The following is a 19,211-nucleotide window of genomic DNA, read 5'->3' as shown; positions in this document are numbered from 1 at the left end:
CACTATGTAGCTACACACTACCTGATTTCTACTTCAGGTCTCATTATTGCACCTCTCTTTCCAGATCTTGCCTTCGAACAACCAGCTGAAGAGTCAGTAGACAGTACTTTTGGAATACACATAATTAAGGGATTCTCTCTGCCCTGTTTTTTTAAGACCTGCTCCTACAGGTGCTGTATAGAACCTGACCAACAGCACCATAACGTAGTACAACAGGTAGGTTTGCTGTCAGAACTTGGCTATCAAGCTGCCAGGTAAGGATTGTTTCATGTCATTTGGGAAGACTGTTTGGCACCATCGCAGGCTTGGACCTGACCAGGTGGGAAGAAAGCAGGGCTAATTTTCTACTGCTTGACCAATGCCCAGACCAACTGAGACAAGTCTGCCACATCTTAAAGGGAGCTATAAAAGAAGAAAATAGGAATATAAAAAAAGAAGTCGTCTCCCAGAATAAAGTGTATCTCTTAGTAGCAATCTGTTCTCTGCATACATCATGCATATGAGTAAATGGCTATCAGCTTTAACAGAGCCTCTGCACTACACTTCTTTAAAAGCATAAAGGATAACTATAGCTGAATACATTCTCAGTTTTTTTCAGATGCTATTATTACATTGCTAAGATAAAACATAATTCAATTGTCAATTAAAAAGATTAAAATTATTAAATTATAGTTATGTAATTTGTGTCCCTGTGGAGCAGGTAAAAGTTGGGTATGTTAACTCAGCACTTTCACACCATAATACTACTAGCAGATTTCTTTGAAACATAATCCAGTTTTGAATAGCTTGACTGTATAAAAGAAGTGTAAAAAAGTTCATCTTTTTTATTATTTTTTACACATTTAACATCTACGGGATTTACACATACAAGTGCAACTCAACTTTGAAAATTACTTTTTTTGTTAAATACGATGAAATGAATTCTCTGAAGAATAAAAACCCACAGGCTAAAATAGATTATAAGGCCATTTCTTAGTATTAAATGTGGGGGGTTTTTTTCTAACCAAACAGCAGAATTTCCAACAACGGTCATTTTTCACATGTGGCATGGAGTGAGTAATGTACAATGCACAGCTGGAAATCCCATCATCACCGTTTGGGTTCCCTGACAGTGTGTAGTCTCCATATTACACAACTGATTTTCATGTTCACAGGCTATTAGATGTCACACTGGGGGAGGTAAAAGGGAAATGGAATCAGAAGCTTGGTGTTGGGTGTCCCTGATTTTACTAACTCAGCTTTGCACGACAGTGCAAATGGGCCTCGCTACCACTGTGCACTGGTAACTTGGTTTAGCTGTTTACCATGAAAATCAGCCACAACACATTTCATCAAAGCAAGAAAGACTATGACACAGTAAGTGTAACTTTATAAAGCTATATTATTCACAAATATTCTGCCATATTTAGCTATTTGGGGGATTTTTTCCCTAAACCAGAAAAAAATCCACCCACCACACACTTTGCACCAAAAAGGTTCCAGCCATCATCTCATGCAACTTTCCAACTATTAATACATCATACCTGCAAAACACTTTCTAGTTTGGTTCTTTCCTTAAGAAGCAATTCATATTCACTGTTGCAAGTTCTGCGGATATCATCGTTCTCACTTGCAAGTCTTTCCTGCTGTTCTTTCCACTTCTGCTGAGCAATATGAAATGTTTTCTCAACCTCTGCCACCTTCTGCTGAAGTTTTTCATTCAATACTATTGTTTACAGAAAAAGAGAAAGGAAGAAGACAAGTAGCACTGCAAAGCATGCTCAGAAAAAAAACGTATAATCATCGTCAGTTCTTCTGTGTATTGTGATATCCAGTGGAACGTTGGAATATTAGCACCTCCAGCACCAGAAAGCACCACCTTCACTACAAAGAAACAATCAAATTTTGTGTTCCTATACCATCTTTCACACAAGGACATAGGAATACTTTAAAGATTTTTATAAATTAAAACTCTTCTCCTCTGGGAAAAGAATAAAAACCTGAGATAACTCTTTCAAGTAAGGTCTCTATAGCATTGAGGACTTAATTTCAGATTTCTACAACTTTTGGCCAGCTTATTTCCAAATGCCTATTTGATATAAACATTAGTCAGTGTCAATTAATTTTGAGCTCAGTTTAAGTGACAGCAAAGATAGGCACCTGCCCCATGAAAGGGACTATAGGAAAACTTAAGGCAGGTTGGGCTAGCAAGGAAAGGCTTAGCTTTTCCAAGGAAATTTACTGCTGCTCAAGAGATTTAAATCTTCAGCCCATCAAATGCCCTGAGACAGGGGAATGTTGTAGATATTCTTCTGCGAAAGCTTAAAATGCCACAGAAACCTTCATTATCTATGCCTATTTATTTAAGCAGTTTGACTAGGATCTTTGCTTTACTTTACAAACTGGCTTTCAGATTTGTATCAGCTTTTTATTTTACTGAATACAACTAGCTACTTTGGCATTTAAGTGATCATCGCTTTCTAACTTATTTTTATTTCAAATTCATGCCAGTTTTCTGAAATTTCTTCCCAGTCGGAGAAGTATAAAATGAACAGAAGAGACACTTAAGACAACATAGAGAATCAGTGGACACAATGATGGGAAAGGACTGTCAGACAGTAGAAAGTCAAGCCTCACTGAGAACAGCAGAAAAACAATTTGGAGGAAATACTGAAGAGGACAAGACACAAATGAGGCTTTCTGTCCAAGGAGCTAAGTCTGGGTCGCATCAAAGCACCAAATGAGGTGAGGAAGGCTCCAAGTGACCAGCAAAAACAAGCGGTAAGTTATAAACTGCAAAGTATTTGAGAAGCAACACCATGATGATTTGACTTCTTTGGCATCTGTCACAGAAAAAAAAAAGTTTGAGGAATTTCAACCAGTGTAATTTACTGTCAATCAACAGACTTCTAATTACTGATTGTGGTACAGAAAGAAACTAACACAGAAACTAACACACACACATACACATTTAGGAAAACATCCCTTGCCTCTGCAAAACCTCTCCTACCACCTTTTTGTTCTCCAGTCCCCTCCCCACACGTTAGCCCAGTCCCTTCAGGGAGGTGACAGGCAGTGCAGCAGACTGGGGTCACTGTGCTGTGGTTCCATCAGCAACAGTCCCTTTTGAGTCCTGCCTCTTGGTGCCTGCATGAGCGGTCACTACTTTGGCCCCAGCACCTGCTCAGGCTGCTGCTCTGCTCCTATCTCTCCTCCTGTTTCTTTTTTCCCCTCTTCTTCTTTTTCTCTTCCTCTCGGCATTTACCACCCTTTCTGAAACACGTTTTGGCAGAGGCACCATGCAGTCTCCAGTAGGCAGTTTGGCAAACAGTGGTGGGTGGGTTTGCCCGTTGTGGGGCTGGCCAGGACCAGCTCCAGGCAGACCCAGACCTCCTTCCTCCCACACAGGTTGCCCTGCAGACCCACGCCCACCACCACCACCTGCCAGCTGTGCCCAATACAGCAGCCAATGAGTTTTCTAAATCATAAAGTGAATTAAATCTCACAAAATGAGATTTAAAGTATTTCAAAATACACACACACACTACTCACTTCTAAACTGGCAAGCTAACTTGCAGTAAAAGGAGTATGCACAGAAAGAACCACAGCTTTCCTCTAAGTGAGAGACTAGCAGTTCAAGTCTTCAGCTTGCAATCGCAGGGGAATTTCCAAAGGGAAAAAAAAAAGCCTTCTTCCAGTTTGCAATCCATAAAATTTTTTTTTTAGGTGTTCTCCAAAGGATTGGAAAGTTCAGCTTTCTAATTACCTTAAAAACACCTGGTACTTTAAGTATTTGCAAGTTTCCAAGTCTCCTTCCATTCTTGAAAGCATAAAATCTCCACGAGGAGTGCTCTAAACTCTTCATGGAATATCAAAGGTTCAGCAAACTCATAAATGCGTCTCCTGTACTAGATTAAAAAGGTATTATACTCACTTAGGCAATTAAAAATGCACCTTACTTACTTGTAAGAATGAGAAATATCTCTCTCTCTCTGTTGAGAAGGATCAAGGAAATCTGAGTTTCTGAATACAAAACTAGTAGGAAAAAATGTCTAGGTAAAAACTTTCCCTTCCACATACTATTGTCACAACATACATGTTCCATTACCTATAAAAAGAGAAACAAGGATGATGAGAAGAAAAGAAACCAGACATGAGCAGTGAAAAGCTTGAAACCTTTGAAAAGAAGAAAGAAAGAAGCAGTACGATGAGAACTTCTGGAAAAAAGTTGTTGGAAATAGTGCAAACAAATGAACAAGAATGGACTTTTTCTTTTCTTTTCTGTTTTTCCCCTGAAATGCAAAAGGAAGAACTGCTGAACATAGCGATAACCAGGATGTGGAGACAGCCACCATGATTACAATCCTGTACAAGGACAGCAGTGAAAGAGGGAACAACAGAAGGTAAGATGCAAGAGGAAAAAGGGTTGATAGGTTTAGCACATCAGTTTTAATTCACACATTAGATAGCAAGAGTTTTGTAAACTCTTATGAGTTTACAAAAGCAGATGGATAAGAGATGGGAAAGATAAGAGAGATCCAAGAAAAACAACAACTAGAAAATTTAATTAAGTCACTGCTTCTCATTGGTCTTCCTGACTTGAAACTGACTTAGCCTTTGTTCTGCGTTTGCTTTTTTGAAACTTACCTTGCAGTTCCACAAGTTTGGTTTTTGCATCACTTAACTCCTCTTCTGCAGCATATGTTTTCAGACGAGCATCTTTTCTGGCAATGGCCAATTCATACTCCAGACTTTGTCTAACAGCCTCTCCTTTCTCAATTTCCAACCGTAATTTGACTATCTGGCTTTCATAGTTGGACAGCTAGAAAATAAATTTGTTTCAGAAAACTGGCAACAACGCTGCTTTGAAAAAATGCAACATGTTACAGAAATAAACCTACGGAATATTTTTAAAAGATATTTTGAATTGCATTTACAGCTGCCTTCTTATTCCACTTGAATTTGAAATATAGTCTTGCAAATGCACATTTATGCAGATTTTAAGTACTTTTACTATTTTTTTTATGCAAACTGTCCCTACTCCTAGATTAATTTCATGTATCTTAAACATACCCCTCCATTTTTCCAAAAATACACTACCTTAAAAAAATAAAAGTTATAATACTGTCATCTTCCTGCACCTCAAAGGAAAAACTGCAGCAACAGAAACATTATATTCCATAGGCAATTTTCTGGTAACTTTCTTTAAATTTAACACTTAGGAAAACAGTCATGTTGGGATGCTAGACTATCAGACCACTAATAACTCACAAGTATACGTATGAATGTAAAATTCACTCCAATAATGTTCAGTAGTCAAACAATGCTATTAAATATAACAGACAACAAACTATGAATGTAAAATGCTTCAAAAAGTTATCTTGTCCAGATTAAGAAACAGTCTAGTCATTGCTGCCAAAAACTGGGTCCAGAAAATCAAGTTCAAGCTATTCCAACACAAGAAGGTGGAAAGTATGTATTTATACAGAACATCTACAAAATAGCCTCTTCACTTCAATAGTAGCATGTGTAAGTAACGAGCATTTCCTTTTATCTGTAACTATACAGCAAATGGATAGGGAAAAAAACTCCAGTCTCTCAAGTAGTTTATCTACAGAAAATACAACCTGACTTTGTGGTGCAAACCACAACAGCAAAATGGTGCAGAAGATCCCTGTGCACACCCAGCTTTCAAATTCTCAACGTAAGGGATGGTTTGTTGGGGTTTTTTTTTAAATCCAGATAATTCCAGGGATCGATGTTATAAAACCACCCCACAGTTGATGGGGCAATGGGAAAATAATGAATTAACTGCAGCACATGAACAAGTCCTTGTGGAAGAAGGATTCTCTTAATTTGGGTACACACCCCAATAATAAATGGATACGGAACAGCAAACTTGGTTTATTGTCTGGATTTAGCCCAAAACAGATGAATGAGCACCCACATGAACTGCCCCTAGCAAACTGCTAACAGCAGAATTGTTATCCATAGTAGCAATAATACTTCTGTACCAGCACTGTTTAAACCAGGACATCAGCTGTCAGATTGGCATTAGCAAGCGCAGGAAGTGTTCCTAGTGGCAAGAAATCCAAAGCTGATTACAACTACTGCTGTACTCAATGCCCACCTTTCCTTATGTATACGAGTGCAAAAGCCAATATTCAAGCTAAAGAAAGATTAAGTATTTTCTTACTACTACTTCATTTCAATACTGGCTTGCTGCAACAGCATCAGGGAAAACCTTTGTAATGTGGGTAAATTATTTTCCTATGAATGAAGTTCTCATTAACAAGTATCAAGTTATTGTCCTGGTTTCGGTTGGGATAGAGTTAATTTTCTTCCCAGTAGCTGGTATAGTGCTGTGCTTTGGATTTAGGATGAGAATAATGTTGGTAACACACTGATTTTTTTAGTTGTTGCTAAGTAATGTTTACTAGTCAGGGATTTTTCAGCTTCCCCTGCTCTGCCAGGTGCAGAAAAAGCTGGGAGGGGGCACAGCCAGGATAGTTGATCCGCACTGGCCAAAGGGCTATTCCATACCATATGACATCATACTTGGTATATAAACTGGAGGGAGTTGGCCGGGGGTCAGCGATCACTGCTCGGGAACGGGCTGGGCATTGGTTGGCAGGTGGTGAAGAGTTGCATCACCTGCTTTTTTGTTTTTCCCTGCGTTTTGTTCCTCTCTCTCATTATTTTCTTTTTCATTACAATTTATTATTATTTTATTTCAACTATTAAACTGTTCTTATCTCAGCCCACAAGTTTTCTTACTTGCACTTTTCTGATTCTCTCACCCCCATCCCACTGGGAGGGGAAAGGGTGAGCAAGCAGCTGCGTGGTGCTTAGTCACCGACTGGGGTTAAACCACAACAGTTATTGACGAACACATCACCACATTTGCACATTATACATTGTTATAGTTATTGAAGCTGCAAATTTGCATAAGCTGAGACACTGCAAGACCGCTAGGGGATATCCTAGATGGATTTGGTGTGCACACAGAAAAATACTGTACTAGGGTCTATGAGTTGCAAGTAATTTCTGCAGAATTAGAATTATACTCTAATACCCTGCAAAAAAATATAAATAAGAACTAAATAAGATCTTTTTATGAGGCTAGATTCAAGTTGTGGCTTTTATTCTTTTGAGTCACTGGGCAATTTTATCTAACAAACTACTAGTAGCGGCAGTGACTCCTTTCGCTGCAGAAAATTTGCACTCTGGTTGGTGCAACTTTAACAATGCCAGCAAAGGTGCTAAGAGTTCCTATGAACAGGTATGAGAGGTCTGTACAACATCACCTTCCTTGTTATTTTTCAGCTAACTACTGTGCTTTTGATACACCATGTGAGAGTATTATTTTAATGAAACAAGATTACATTTATTCCAAGAGTAAAAGAAAGCAAAGAAAGAAGACCTTACTTCTTGATTGTGTTTAATGGTTAAGTCTAATTTTTCTTTTTTAGCTTGACAGAGTTTCCTTCTCAGATCTTCAGCAGTGTCCAATTCCAATTCATTGCTATTTTGTAGTAACTGTGACTCACACTTGGCATTGTGTAAGCTGCAAAATACGAATGTTTTGAAAAAACTTGAGTATTCCATTTAAGTTTTAATGCTCCCTTATTTCAATGATCAGATTGTGAGCCCAAAGTTCTAAACACCCACTAAAGTAAAATTATGCCACGCAGTTGTCATCATACTATTGCTTTTTGAAAAAAGGGTTATCTAGAATTGCTTATTGTGCAAGATATGAGAGATGTAGCAGCAGGAACTTAAAACAGATGTGCACTTTGTATTTCCCAAAGTTGACTTAAGCATAACATGTTTTTTATTATTTTTCATTATCTTTATTTTTGATTCAATAAACTTTCAGGACGCTTAAAAAACATTATTCCAATCACTTATATTAACATAACTAGCAAGTTTTTGTTTGCCTCCTGCAGCAAGACTCATTTTTTAACATGGATGACAATCTCAAAACCACCTCTGTCATGAAACAGATGCACATATGTGAAACAAAAATAACTTTTCCACATTTTTTCTTCAAAGATATGTACATTTAAACTACAAACACACAACTGATCACAAACACAATACAAATTAAAGGTCTAGTCCTCTAAAATACCCAGTATCTTCATTTCCACTACTATTTCAGTTAAAAGAAAATATACTTGGCAGTTAGCAGGATCAGCCCTTCAGCACCACAAGCAACATTAAAATAATCAAAACAAGCTTTTATATGTAGAGTGAAAAATTAGTATAAAATACATATTTAATTAAAATAAACTTGTTTAATAATCTTATGCGCAATTATTGTAACTTCAAACTGGACAACTTGTAAATTAATTTAGGAGTTAAAAATCAGTTTTCACATTATTTTATATATGTAAGACTGGCTGCAATAATTACTTACTCCACACAAAAGCACAAGTTGTCAGGACCACTAAATATGAAATCTACTGTAAAGAAAAACATGATTACATTAACCAGAAAGTTGGCATAATTTCATACAGACTGAAAATACTAAAATAACTTACCTTTGTCCACCTGAAGTCTTAACTATTAATTACAGAAGTGACAGTCTACCAGGATTTAATTATTTGTTTTTTCTAAATAAAAAATGACCACTTTACCCCTACATTTGTGCACAGGCACCATTAGCATGTCCCATAACCGAGAACTCTACCTGATGATATATGTTTTCTCACATAAGTTGACTAGCAAAAAAGACACAAATGTCATCAACAAGGGGAACAGTAATTTAGATTAAGCGTTGCCTTTAAAGACGTAACTAAGAACAAATGGTGAGATTTCAGGTTTTAGCTGCAGCCTACAAATATTTTATAATTTAATAAATACTAAGTCTATTTCCATTTAAAAACAAGACAGACTTCATCTATGAGATCAGAATAATTGTATGTCATCAGTAATTGTTCCACAGGGTGCCATGCACTTCACACATTTTATATATTTAATAAACGTAGGCAGTAACAATCATTAAAACCTGCATGTACTGCAAGAAAACCAGAGGCACTTTATTAGCTTTTGGTGTTTACTATGGGAGCCATACCCAAAGGAACCAACATGGCTCAAAGGGCAAAAGAGCAGCAACAAGGTAAGTAAAATCACATATTGTTATTTTATATAACTTGTAGCTACTGCAATAAGAAGATATGGTGGTATGTCAAGCAGGAAATAAGAAGGATCTGAACAGACGGAGCATCTGTAAACTGTATAAAAGCGTGTTTGTGGACATCATATAATGGGTTTGGGAGACCTTTATCTTTCTGTGGCTGGGGAAAACAGAGATGAAAGAAAGGCAAGTCATCTTATTCAGAGGTGATGCAAGAAATATCACTCTCAACTAAAGATAGCTAAAGGCCAGACAGCACCAAAGTTAGCAAAGCACAGGTTAGGGAGAGAAACAGAACCCAAACTGAAAACTGGGGAGTACTAGGGCAAAGAAACAAGGGTTATGGAAAAGTTAACTATTTTGTTAGCTTGTGGGCAGCGGGGAGGTCGTTTTGCTTCTTTAAGCCTGGTGATATTTAATACTTCTTGCACAGAAAGCACACTGAATGCAAGCAAGGGAATGAGTACTTTTTGGAAAGTAAATTAAAAAAAACACCTTTAAATCTTTAGGTAAATGACATTGGTTTGTATAGCAGTCAGCTTTCAAGATAACTGTTCCTTTCAACTCCTCTATTAATTATCCAGGAAAAAAAAGAGCACAATGGACATATCTACACAATAAAACTTACTCAGTGGGAAATTTAATTATGTGATTAACTGTTCTCCTTAAACAAGGTAGGGGGAGACCAAACCACAAACAAGTTACAAAACATCACAAGTAATAGCAAATTAGGGACATTACAGAAATAAAAAATGTGTGTAAGAACATTAAGACTCAACAGCACAACAGTAACTACAAGGCAAAAACGCATTAAACACCTTTTTAAAACAGCATTTTCTGCACAGCTTCTAAACTCACAATGCCATTACTGAAAAATTAAAAAGATAAAGCCGAAAACCCTATTCTTGTTCTTAGTATAGAATCAAATTGAATCAGCTACTTTAAAAAAAGGCAAAAAACCCAAAAAAACCACAACAAAAAACCCCCAAGGGAATATTACTATGTTAACCCCTTCATTATTTTATTTGTCTACTTAAACATTTTCAAATAAAATAGATTGGCCTTAAGAATTCTTATTTCTGTGATATTTTCTTTAATCATCACAGCATCACTAGCACATGCAGTACTTTATGAAAGCTTCATACTACCTATTGAAGGAGATTCTACCTTCCATATTCCTATTACAAGTAGAAGTGCTACAAGCATAAAGCTCTTGGAAGCTTAAATCAAAGACAAAACAACCACACAAAATCCCTGGAAAGTTTCACAGCTTGTATGATTTGCAGTCTAACAGGAATTCAGAGAATGCTTTGGACTTCCATTTCCATATGTTAATAGTTCATCGATCATTGGTTTTGAGCTAAAATACGGATTTTACCAACTACAGCTTTTATCTAAGACACCATTTTTAGTAGTACTTTAAGATTCTTCAAGAAAGCACGTAAGAAGGTGAAATAGCTTTTGAATTCTACATTGCAGAATGACTTTTCATAACTCAAAAACTTTGAATTCACATTCACTTCACAAGTCAGCTAGTTACAGTGAACATACAACATCACAAAAAGTTTTTCACTAGCTTTTCTTCCACATCTGGCAGAAAATGTAGAGTAAGTTTGTAACAGAGAGAAATTTTCTTTATTACCTAGCGGTGGAATCTTGCTAAACTTGCCCAGCTGACAGAGTAGCCTGCGGTCTGATTTCCTAACCAAAGTTCATATTTGTGGAATTTTGCTGTTCCGATATATAATTGGCAGTTTTGTATAATCAGACTTTAAATAGTGACAAATAGGTCTCACAGCTAAGATGAACAGAATGAATTAAAGCTTACTTTACTTGTGCCAAAGATCAAACACCTATCAGGTTATAAAAAAAGAAAAAAAGAATAGCCTTGTGCAAGACTTAAAGCCAACCTCTACCACCTCAGCTAACGCAGAAAACCATTCTGTAACTCCAGGTCAGTGCTCCTAACTGCAGACAGGAACTCCCTCTATCCCTAAGTCACGTCTCCTACGGTCGTGTGAGAATGCTTGCACATCAGATGGCCAGTATGCACACCTTCAAGTAAACCTTTTCATCTAATGACTATATTGACATGGCACAGCTTGCATATATCACACCGTATCTGGTTCTTCTTCAGTCTGAATTACATAATTTTGGGGATCTAGAAAATAAACCACAAAAACATGAACCATATTGCTAGACTTAAAAATGCAGAAGTAGAGCTCACCATTTAGCTTCCATGACAGCGCAGCTGACTGGAGAGGACAAACTCATGACGTCCAATATGCGGCTTTTTAAGTCTATAAACTCTGGAGAATGAACATCATCTTCGACCATATACACTTTTACTTGACAAGCTTCAAAGGTTACTCTTTTCCATATCATAAAAACATTAAGACCTGTAACAGAGACATGCTTTAGTTTATTTGGCAACATAATAAAAGAATCATTTGTTAACATTCACAAACAGTTACCGAACATTTTTACTACTATGTCATGTGAACAATTATCACCAACTGTAATTTGACATCAGTTTTAGTCAACAAAGAGAACTGTGTTGCTAGTCCTCTAAGCTTGAATATTGTAGACAAAAAAGTATATATTCTGTAGAATATCTGCTGCCAGGGTTTTCAGAAGGATGTCAACACAAAATGTTATGTTTGTGTAATTGTTCCCCTACATTCTCTATTCTCCTAAGAGGATCACAAACTCCATTTCTCTTCAAAATAATTCTAAGGGAGATAAATGCACGTACAGTGATTTTTTAAGTAGGTCAATATCCAAGGTTTGCTGTCTAATAGCAGCCTTTAACATAGCACTCTTCTCATTGTTTCATAAACCTGGAATTTTCTACTTGAACATATTTTTATTGTATTAGATATATCAGCAATATTTAGGGCTATACAGGAGAAATATTAAATTGAACTATAATTCAGCTCACCTGTAGAAGAAACTCATTAATTTAGTGTTACTGATAAAAATAAATCAATACAGATAACATATTTATAACATAGACCTTAAAAAAATCCAAGATTTACTTCAAGTTGAATAGCAAACTCATTTATTAGTTCTTTCCATTAATTAAAGCAAGGTAACATGACAAATGTGCTGTATTCAACAGTCAAGATTAATGAGCCATGAAGGTTTGTTTTTGAACTCCACAGCAGATGGACATCCAAACTAAAGTCCAAAACAAGAAACTAGCCTGGACTCCATCTTTACCATCTCTGGCTTGCAGCCAGAATCTATTTCTGTCGGACTGAACACAGAACGGTGTAATATATTCACTATAAACTGATGTTGTTCATTCCAGTAGCTAATAATCTGCACTAGAAATAAGGAGAAGAAAAAATGCATTTCTGCCTCAAACTATAATTTTAACAGAACATGCAGCAAGAATAAACCTATTATTTCTAAAACCATGTGGGTTTTTTGTTGGGTTTTTTGGGGTTTTTTTTGCAGAAAAGCGTAACGACTGATGCCCTGGATATCATTCTGCTTTACATTCAAACCCACAGTTATTCCAAAGTATCTTCAAAACCAAGTGGAGTAATATGGGAAGAAAATTACAATGAAGGTTAACAGTTTGCTTCAGTTTCTTAATAAAGAATATCTAGATGTATCATTTGTGATTTTTAAGATCTACCCATCAGAATTCACCTTGGTACCTGTGTTCATAAGTGTTCATAAGCCCCAAAACACACAACTACCATACAACTGTCACTCACAATCCTAGAGAAAGTGACACAGCTTGCTTTCCACCTCAAATGAGAAAACAGTTGAAAACCTCATTTTCAAAGTATAGACAAGTCTGTGGTACAATTGCTAGGCACATGTTAAGACCCATTAAATTATGACTAACTTGCAAACTAAAAACTCCAACTTTACATGACAGAATAACAAACCTGACAGAGTATTTGTAGTATTGTACTCAACAAAGATCAATTGCTTGGATAAAAAGAAATTGTGATATCAGGGTACGGAAAACTATACCTCTATCAATTCTGCCAAATTTTCACATTAAGAGGTAGCTCTGAACACTGAGAAACTAGTTTTTCATACCACTGTTGTAAGCTTTATTGCAACCTACACCAAGATCTCATAATGAACAGTAGAAAAAAAAAAAGGTGTAACTAGAAGACTTTAAGAAATCTGTTTTTTCATCTCAAGAATCGAATTCACTAACTCTACCCAACAATCAATAGCTGCAGTGAAAAAAAAACCTTAGTCTCAAAACATAATCAAAATGTACTCTGTCACACCCACATCATTCTGTAGTTTTAAAACTTCCTGAAATTACTCTGAAGTTACATAGAGGGAAAAAAAAATCTGAAGAATGTTTCCTAGGAATGCTAATGATTTTGAATATGCAACCTTCTTTTTGTTAAAATATGTATCAATAGCTAGTTTATTAGTACACAAATGGATAGACTCCAAAAGCATGGTATTTCACTTATGAAAAGAAGTATTCGAGTGGCATGGAATGGCTGGCAGGAGACCCATAATTAAATAAAACAGTGTAAGAAGTGTTTGTTTGAGGAATTAATACGTTTGATGGGTGTCACCTACAAAAGGTGTGTCATATTCTCCTCGTGAACTTCTGAAGATGCTTAGCTAACTTTAGCATTTACACTGGATATAAGAAATTCTTTACTGTAAGGGTGGTGAGGAACAGGTTGCCCAGAGAGGTGGCAGATGCCTCCACCACTGGAAGTGTTCCAGGTCAGGTTGGACGGGGCTCTGAGCAACCTGGTCTAGTGAAAGATGTTCCTCCCCATGGCATGGGGGCTGGACTATTTGATCTTTAAAGGCCCCTTCCAACCAAAACTGTTCTATGATTGAGACTACTCAAAATAAATCCAACCATGATCTTAAGATGTACCACTTTAAAACACACAAAGCCAGGCGTAACTAAAGTATCTGCACTGGAACCTATAAAAACTCACCAGCAGTTGTTTCAGCTGAAAGACCCACTAGATTTTCATTAACGTAGACCAAAACTTTTATGCAAGCTAAAAATCAAAGCAACACCATCACTCCACCACGCTTACACCAACGACGTCACTTGTTTAAGCGCACGCTGTACCAGAGGCTCAGGCGGCGTGTCTGGAAGGCCGAAGCGAAGCGCGGCGTGCTGGCGGCCGAAGGGAAAGCGCCGGCGGGAGCGTCCGGCTCGGCGGCAGCTCAGGACAGGGCTTCTGCAACACCCCCGCGCGGCGCAGGGAGCCACGCAAAAACCGCCGCCACCGAGAAACGAGCAACGAGGCTCCGTCGCCACGGCCGGGCACTCCGTCCACCGAGCGCCGCCAGCCTGCAGGTGCCGGGCAGCGCGCCCTCGCGGCCCTCCCGCCGCCCTGGCTGCGCGCCAGGCAGCGTGCCGCCGGCGGCGGGCGGCCCGAGGGGCTAACGGTGCCGCGCCGCGGCGGCAGGCGGCCCCCGGAGGCGCCGGACGCGGCCGGGGCGCTCCCGAGCAGTGCGTGAGGCGCCCGCTCCGCCGCCCGCAGGACGAGCGCGTCCCGCCGCGGCCGAGGCCCCGCTGCTGACTACTGCTGACCGCCGCCGCTGTCCCCCCTCTCCGCGGCCGCCGGCGGGGCGCGCGGTCGTTAGGGCCCGGAGGGAAGGACGCGGCCCCGCCCCGCCCCGCCCCGCCCCACCCCAGCCCAGCCCGCCGCGCGCCGGCCCCTCTCAGCGGCGACTTCCGGCTGCGGCCCTTCGCAGCGGCGACTTCCACGCCTGGAAGCCAGCGCGCGGCTGAGCGCGCGGAGAGCCCTGGCAACGCCGCCGCTCGGCGCCGGCGGAAGGGGCGCCGCGCATGCGCGGGGCGGGGCGGGTGTGCCTCCGCAGCCGCCCTGGGCCGGCGCGGGTTGCGGCCGCGGGCTCCCGCCTCGGCTCCCTTCCGGCGGGCCCGCTGCCCGGTGATGGCTCCAGCCCTCTGCGACGTGGAGGCGCAACGCCCGCTCTATCGCGCCGTCGGCCTGCGCGGGGCGGGCGGCACCGCTGGAGGGGCCGGGCGGAGGAGCCCGGCGCACCCGCGGCCATTGCCGTCCTCTCCCGGAGGACTTGGGCCTCGTCCAATTTAGGAGCCGCTTCGGGGCCACCCGAGACTGCTGGGTGCGCGCAAGTCTCCTCAGCCAAGGCCGGTTGCCGCCAGGCAGGCCGCTCCGCCCCGGGGAGGGTGGCTGTGCCCTCCTTCCCAGAGCTGCTGGCATGTGGGCGCGTTTGCAGGGGGGCAATCCCAGCCATGTTTTAGGGATATTGAATCCCTAAAATAGGTAATAGGGAATATATGTATAGGAAGTGAAAATGTCCAGCTAACGCGAAAGCCAGATGGAGACTTGGATGTCCTCAACTACGGGCAGCACATTCTTCACCCAGATTATCAAGAAAAACAGGTAATGATTTTGAAAGACCATGGGACAAAATCGCAGCAGGGGGCCGATGGGAGAGATGGGTAGCAAGGTTACTTCTCTCCTTCTGTTTGCCTCACTGCATGAATGGAAAGGTTCTTGTGAAACATCTCCTCAACTGAGAAATTTCAAGCCCTATGTGTAAGCATATGTCATGTCAAACAACAACAGCACAAGAGGCTGAATAAAATCCACCCTACAATATCCTAGAAAGGTGGACAAGGTATTCTGCTGGAAAGCACATCACAGGCTGAAGGGAATTAAAACAATTTTAAGTTAACACGTTCAATAACTACCATTGACATTATCATAAGTAGATACACACTAGGATGTTAGTAACAAGTAATTTGAAAGGTACTTTTTATACATATTCTTTTACTGTTGATATGTGACCTGGATGTCCACAGGCCATGAGAAATCTGGGTCCTCTTGCATGAGCAAGAGGTTACAAGAGGAACATGAGCAAGTATTAAAGCTATCATGAACCACACTTGGAAAAGCATCCGTGAGATAGTCTCTTAAGAGAACATTGGCCTGCATCTAAAGAAGAAAAATGTATCATGATGTCCATAGATTACCAGTTTATCTAGGAAAATATATAATCCACAAATTACCAGGTTAATCTTAGAAAATATACAGTCCAAAAATGGCTAGGTTATTTGAGAACAGACAGTCCAGCAGATGAACAAGTCACTTAAGAGACAATAATATACTGATGGATAGTGCACAGAATGGGCACATATGGAAACACAGAAAAAAAGCATCTTCTGTGGGAAAGTCAATTATCCTTGTCTATAGAAGGGATTACATAATTTAACTGTAATCAAAGTTGACCCCAAGTGGTAGCGTAGGTGGAGACACATGAAGGTTTGATATATAAGACTCTAGCGAGCTTACACAACTCTTGAGTTGTGTAAGGTGCCATGTTTCTTCAGCACTGGATATGCAGTACCCACCAGTCTGACAGGCTGCATGTACTGTACTGCTGCTTATGTAAGTACTCATTTCTTATCACTATGGGGAGCTGTGTTGCATTACGTATTCTCAGGTTTTCTAGGTTGCGTTTGGTCTGGTAACCCCCTGTCCAGCTTTGGTGTGACTGTTTAATCTGGGTGCAACAACTGGAAACAAGAAGAATGAAGTCTTAACCTTTCTTCAATTCAGACTTTTGAATCTAAAGGTCTCAGATTTTATAACGTCAAAAAAATCAACAGAGAAATACTATTAGCAATTTAAATTAAAACTTAGTTTATTTATATATATTTGTATTTATAAAAACATATAAAATCATTGGGGTTTTTCTTCTAGTTGGAATTCCCCAATAGGAGCAAAATTACGCTGAAGATAGTTATTTATGAAGTTAAAATCAGCTTATATTAACCACAGAGCTGCAGTTGGTCCTCACTCAGGAAAACACTCATACTGAATTCAAAGTACAGCTAATAGCTTTGGCTTACAGGTCAGCATGACTTACTTCGTGGCTACAAGTACTGCCATAGCACTTAAGGTGCCCTATCACTTTTTATTCCAAAGTTGTTTCCTGTTCCTTATAACTGCAAAGATACCACTTTGGGCTAAGATTTTCTAAGATGTGTGGTGACATATAGCCTGATACTGATATCCTTCAAGGTACAGATTCAAGTTTTAATTGCAAGAGACAAAAAACTCCATAATATTTTACACCCTCTGAGAGAAGTCTCAAAACTTCATTTCTAGTTTGTGATCTGATCTGTATAACTGGCTTTTAGCTGTGGTTTTGCTACTTCTGCATCATGCAGTTATTTTACATGTCTTGTGCCAAATCAAAGAAGTTCTTTGCCCAGGTGCACAAAATTGGAAGATTTCATTATATTGCAGTTATTTTAATAACAGCATGGCATTTTTTTGCTGATCAAAAATACAATAGTGAACAGGGCTTCGTCTCTGCTGTTGTCTGATGAGTAGTCAAAAATTGAACATGATGAAAAATGGCCTCAGCTAATGAAGAAATACAAATTATGGGATAATATGGAAGGAATCATAGAAATTTAACACCATGTCTGCAAGTTCTGAGAGGTTTTGGCACCATAATAGGTTACTGGATACTGAACCAATAAGATGAATTTATCTGCCCAAAATAGCACGTGTATAATTTTTTACCTTGATTCACAAAAATTACTTTAGAGATAATACTGCTGCTGCATGCATGTAGCTAAACAAACACCTTTCCTTCCTCCCACACTGAAAAATACATCTCATATATATGCTGTTGTGCTGGTTTTGGCTGGGATAGAGTTAATTTTCTTTATGGTAGCTAGTATGGGGCTATGTTTTGGATTCGTGCTGAAAACAGTGTTGATAAGACACTGATGTTTTAGTTGTTGCTGCACTAGTCCAGGACTTTTCAGCTTCCCATGCTTTGCCAGGTACAGAAGAGGCTGGGAGGGGACACAGCCAGGAGAGTTGATCCAAACTGGCCAAAGGGCTATTCCATACCATATGATGTCATGCGCAGTATATAAAGCTGGGGAAGAAGAAGGAAGGGGAGGGACATTCGGAGTGATGGCATTTGTCTTCCCAAGTAACCATTACGTGTGATGGAGCCCTGCTTTCATGGAGATGGCTGAACACCTGCCTGCCCATGGGAAGTAGTGAATTCCTTGTTTTGCTTTGCTTGCGTGCATGGATTTTGCTTTACCTATTAAACCGTCTTTACCTAAACCCACGAGTTTTCTCACTTTCACTTTTCTGACTCTCTCCCCCATCCCATCAGGGGAGGGGGGGGAGCGAGCGAGTGGCTGTGTGGTGCTTAGTTGCCAGCTGGGGTTAAACCATGACAGCTGTCTTAGGCATTCCTGCACAGTTCAAGGAATATTTTTGTCTAAAACCTACATATATTCAGGATACCTTTTTTTTTAGCAAGGTGGAAACAAATCAGAGTTGTATCACACATGGAATTCAACATTAACTTATTTCTTATTCTTCAGAGAGACGTGTTCATGATGTGTTTAGAAAGAGTACTTGATGTTCAGGAAAAAGGAGAGGAGAACATGGTGCTTCAGTGTGGGTTTGGCCTTGTCAGAGCAAGAAGCAACTGCTTCATTTGCGGACAGGATACCAGAGCATGCTGCTTTGCAATGCGACCTAACCCACACCTGCAGGAAATCAGTTGGAACGGCTGTTTCAAACAGGCAAGCTGAAGACATACAACTCCTCACAGGAAGAACTGTTTTTCACCTCCGAAGTTCACTCATGGCTTGTAAAGAACTTAATGTGTATCAGTGTACCAACCTCTTACTCGAGCATCACGTGGCAGGTCTGGCTGAAGCTCTGCAGATTCTGTCATTCAAAATGAAACAGTTTGCTAAAAAATGCTGATATGGTCCTTAAAGTTTAATAACATCAGTATGGCATGTTACTCGCTTTCAAGGACAATGTCTGGATTGCAAAATACACATACTTTCCTTTTGTTGTGTCTGTTGTCTTCAATCTTATATTTACTTAACAAGTACCAATGCGCCTGACTACAAACAAAATATAACTTGCTCATGCCATTTTATTTCTCACCCTTTAAATTAAATTTTACTTTGTTTTCTTTACCTTTAAAAAATGCTTTAGTCACATTAGTCTCTTTTGAAGAACACCCTACTTTTGTATGAAACCATCATCTTGAGTTGCTTCCTTACTTAAGAAAAAAAGTATTTTCA

General features: G+C 39.7%; 1 protein-coding gene across 5 annotated transcripts in view; it reads right to left on the bottom strand.

Annotated features, from left to right (window-relative positions):
• CCDC171 (coiled-coil domain containing 171) overlaps window positions 1-14,648 on the bottom strand; it is a 157,202-nt gene extending 142,554 nt beyond the window's left edge. For 3 of the 5 annotated variants that reach the window (XM_072860212.1, XM_072860215.1, XM_072860214.1), the window contains exons 1-5: window positions 14,065-14,648; window positions 11,346-11,517; window positions 7,408-7,546; window positions 4,627-4,801; window positions 1,524-1,705 (exon numbers count right to left, since the gene is read on the bottom strand). In XM_072860212.1, coding sequence (XP_072716313.1) covers window positions 1,524-1,705; window positions 4,627-4,801; window positions 7,408-7,546; window positions 11,346-11,503 — 654 coding nt within the window. In that variant the 5' untranslated portion in view covers window positions 11,504-11,517; window positions 14,065-14,648. Of the gene's footprint in view, window positions 1-1,523; window positions 1,706-4,626; window positions 4,802-7,407; window positions 7,547-11,345; window positions 11,518-14,064 lie in introns of those variants that run through there. The other 2 variants (XM_072860213.1, XM_072860216.1) reach the window with 2 other exon arrangements.
• Between the last annotated feature and the right edge of the window lie 4,563 nt (window positions 14,649-19,211).

This window comes from Ciconia boyciana, chromosome 4, assembly GCF_034638445.1.
Source record: "Ciconia boyciana chromosome 4, ASM3463844v1, whole genome shotgun sequence".
NCBI lineage: Eukaryota > Metazoa > Chordata > Aves > Ciconiiformes > Ciconiidae > Ciconia > Ciconia boyciana.
Note: the sequence above shows the minus strand (reverse complement) of the source record. Positions and strands in the feature narration are given on the sequence as shown.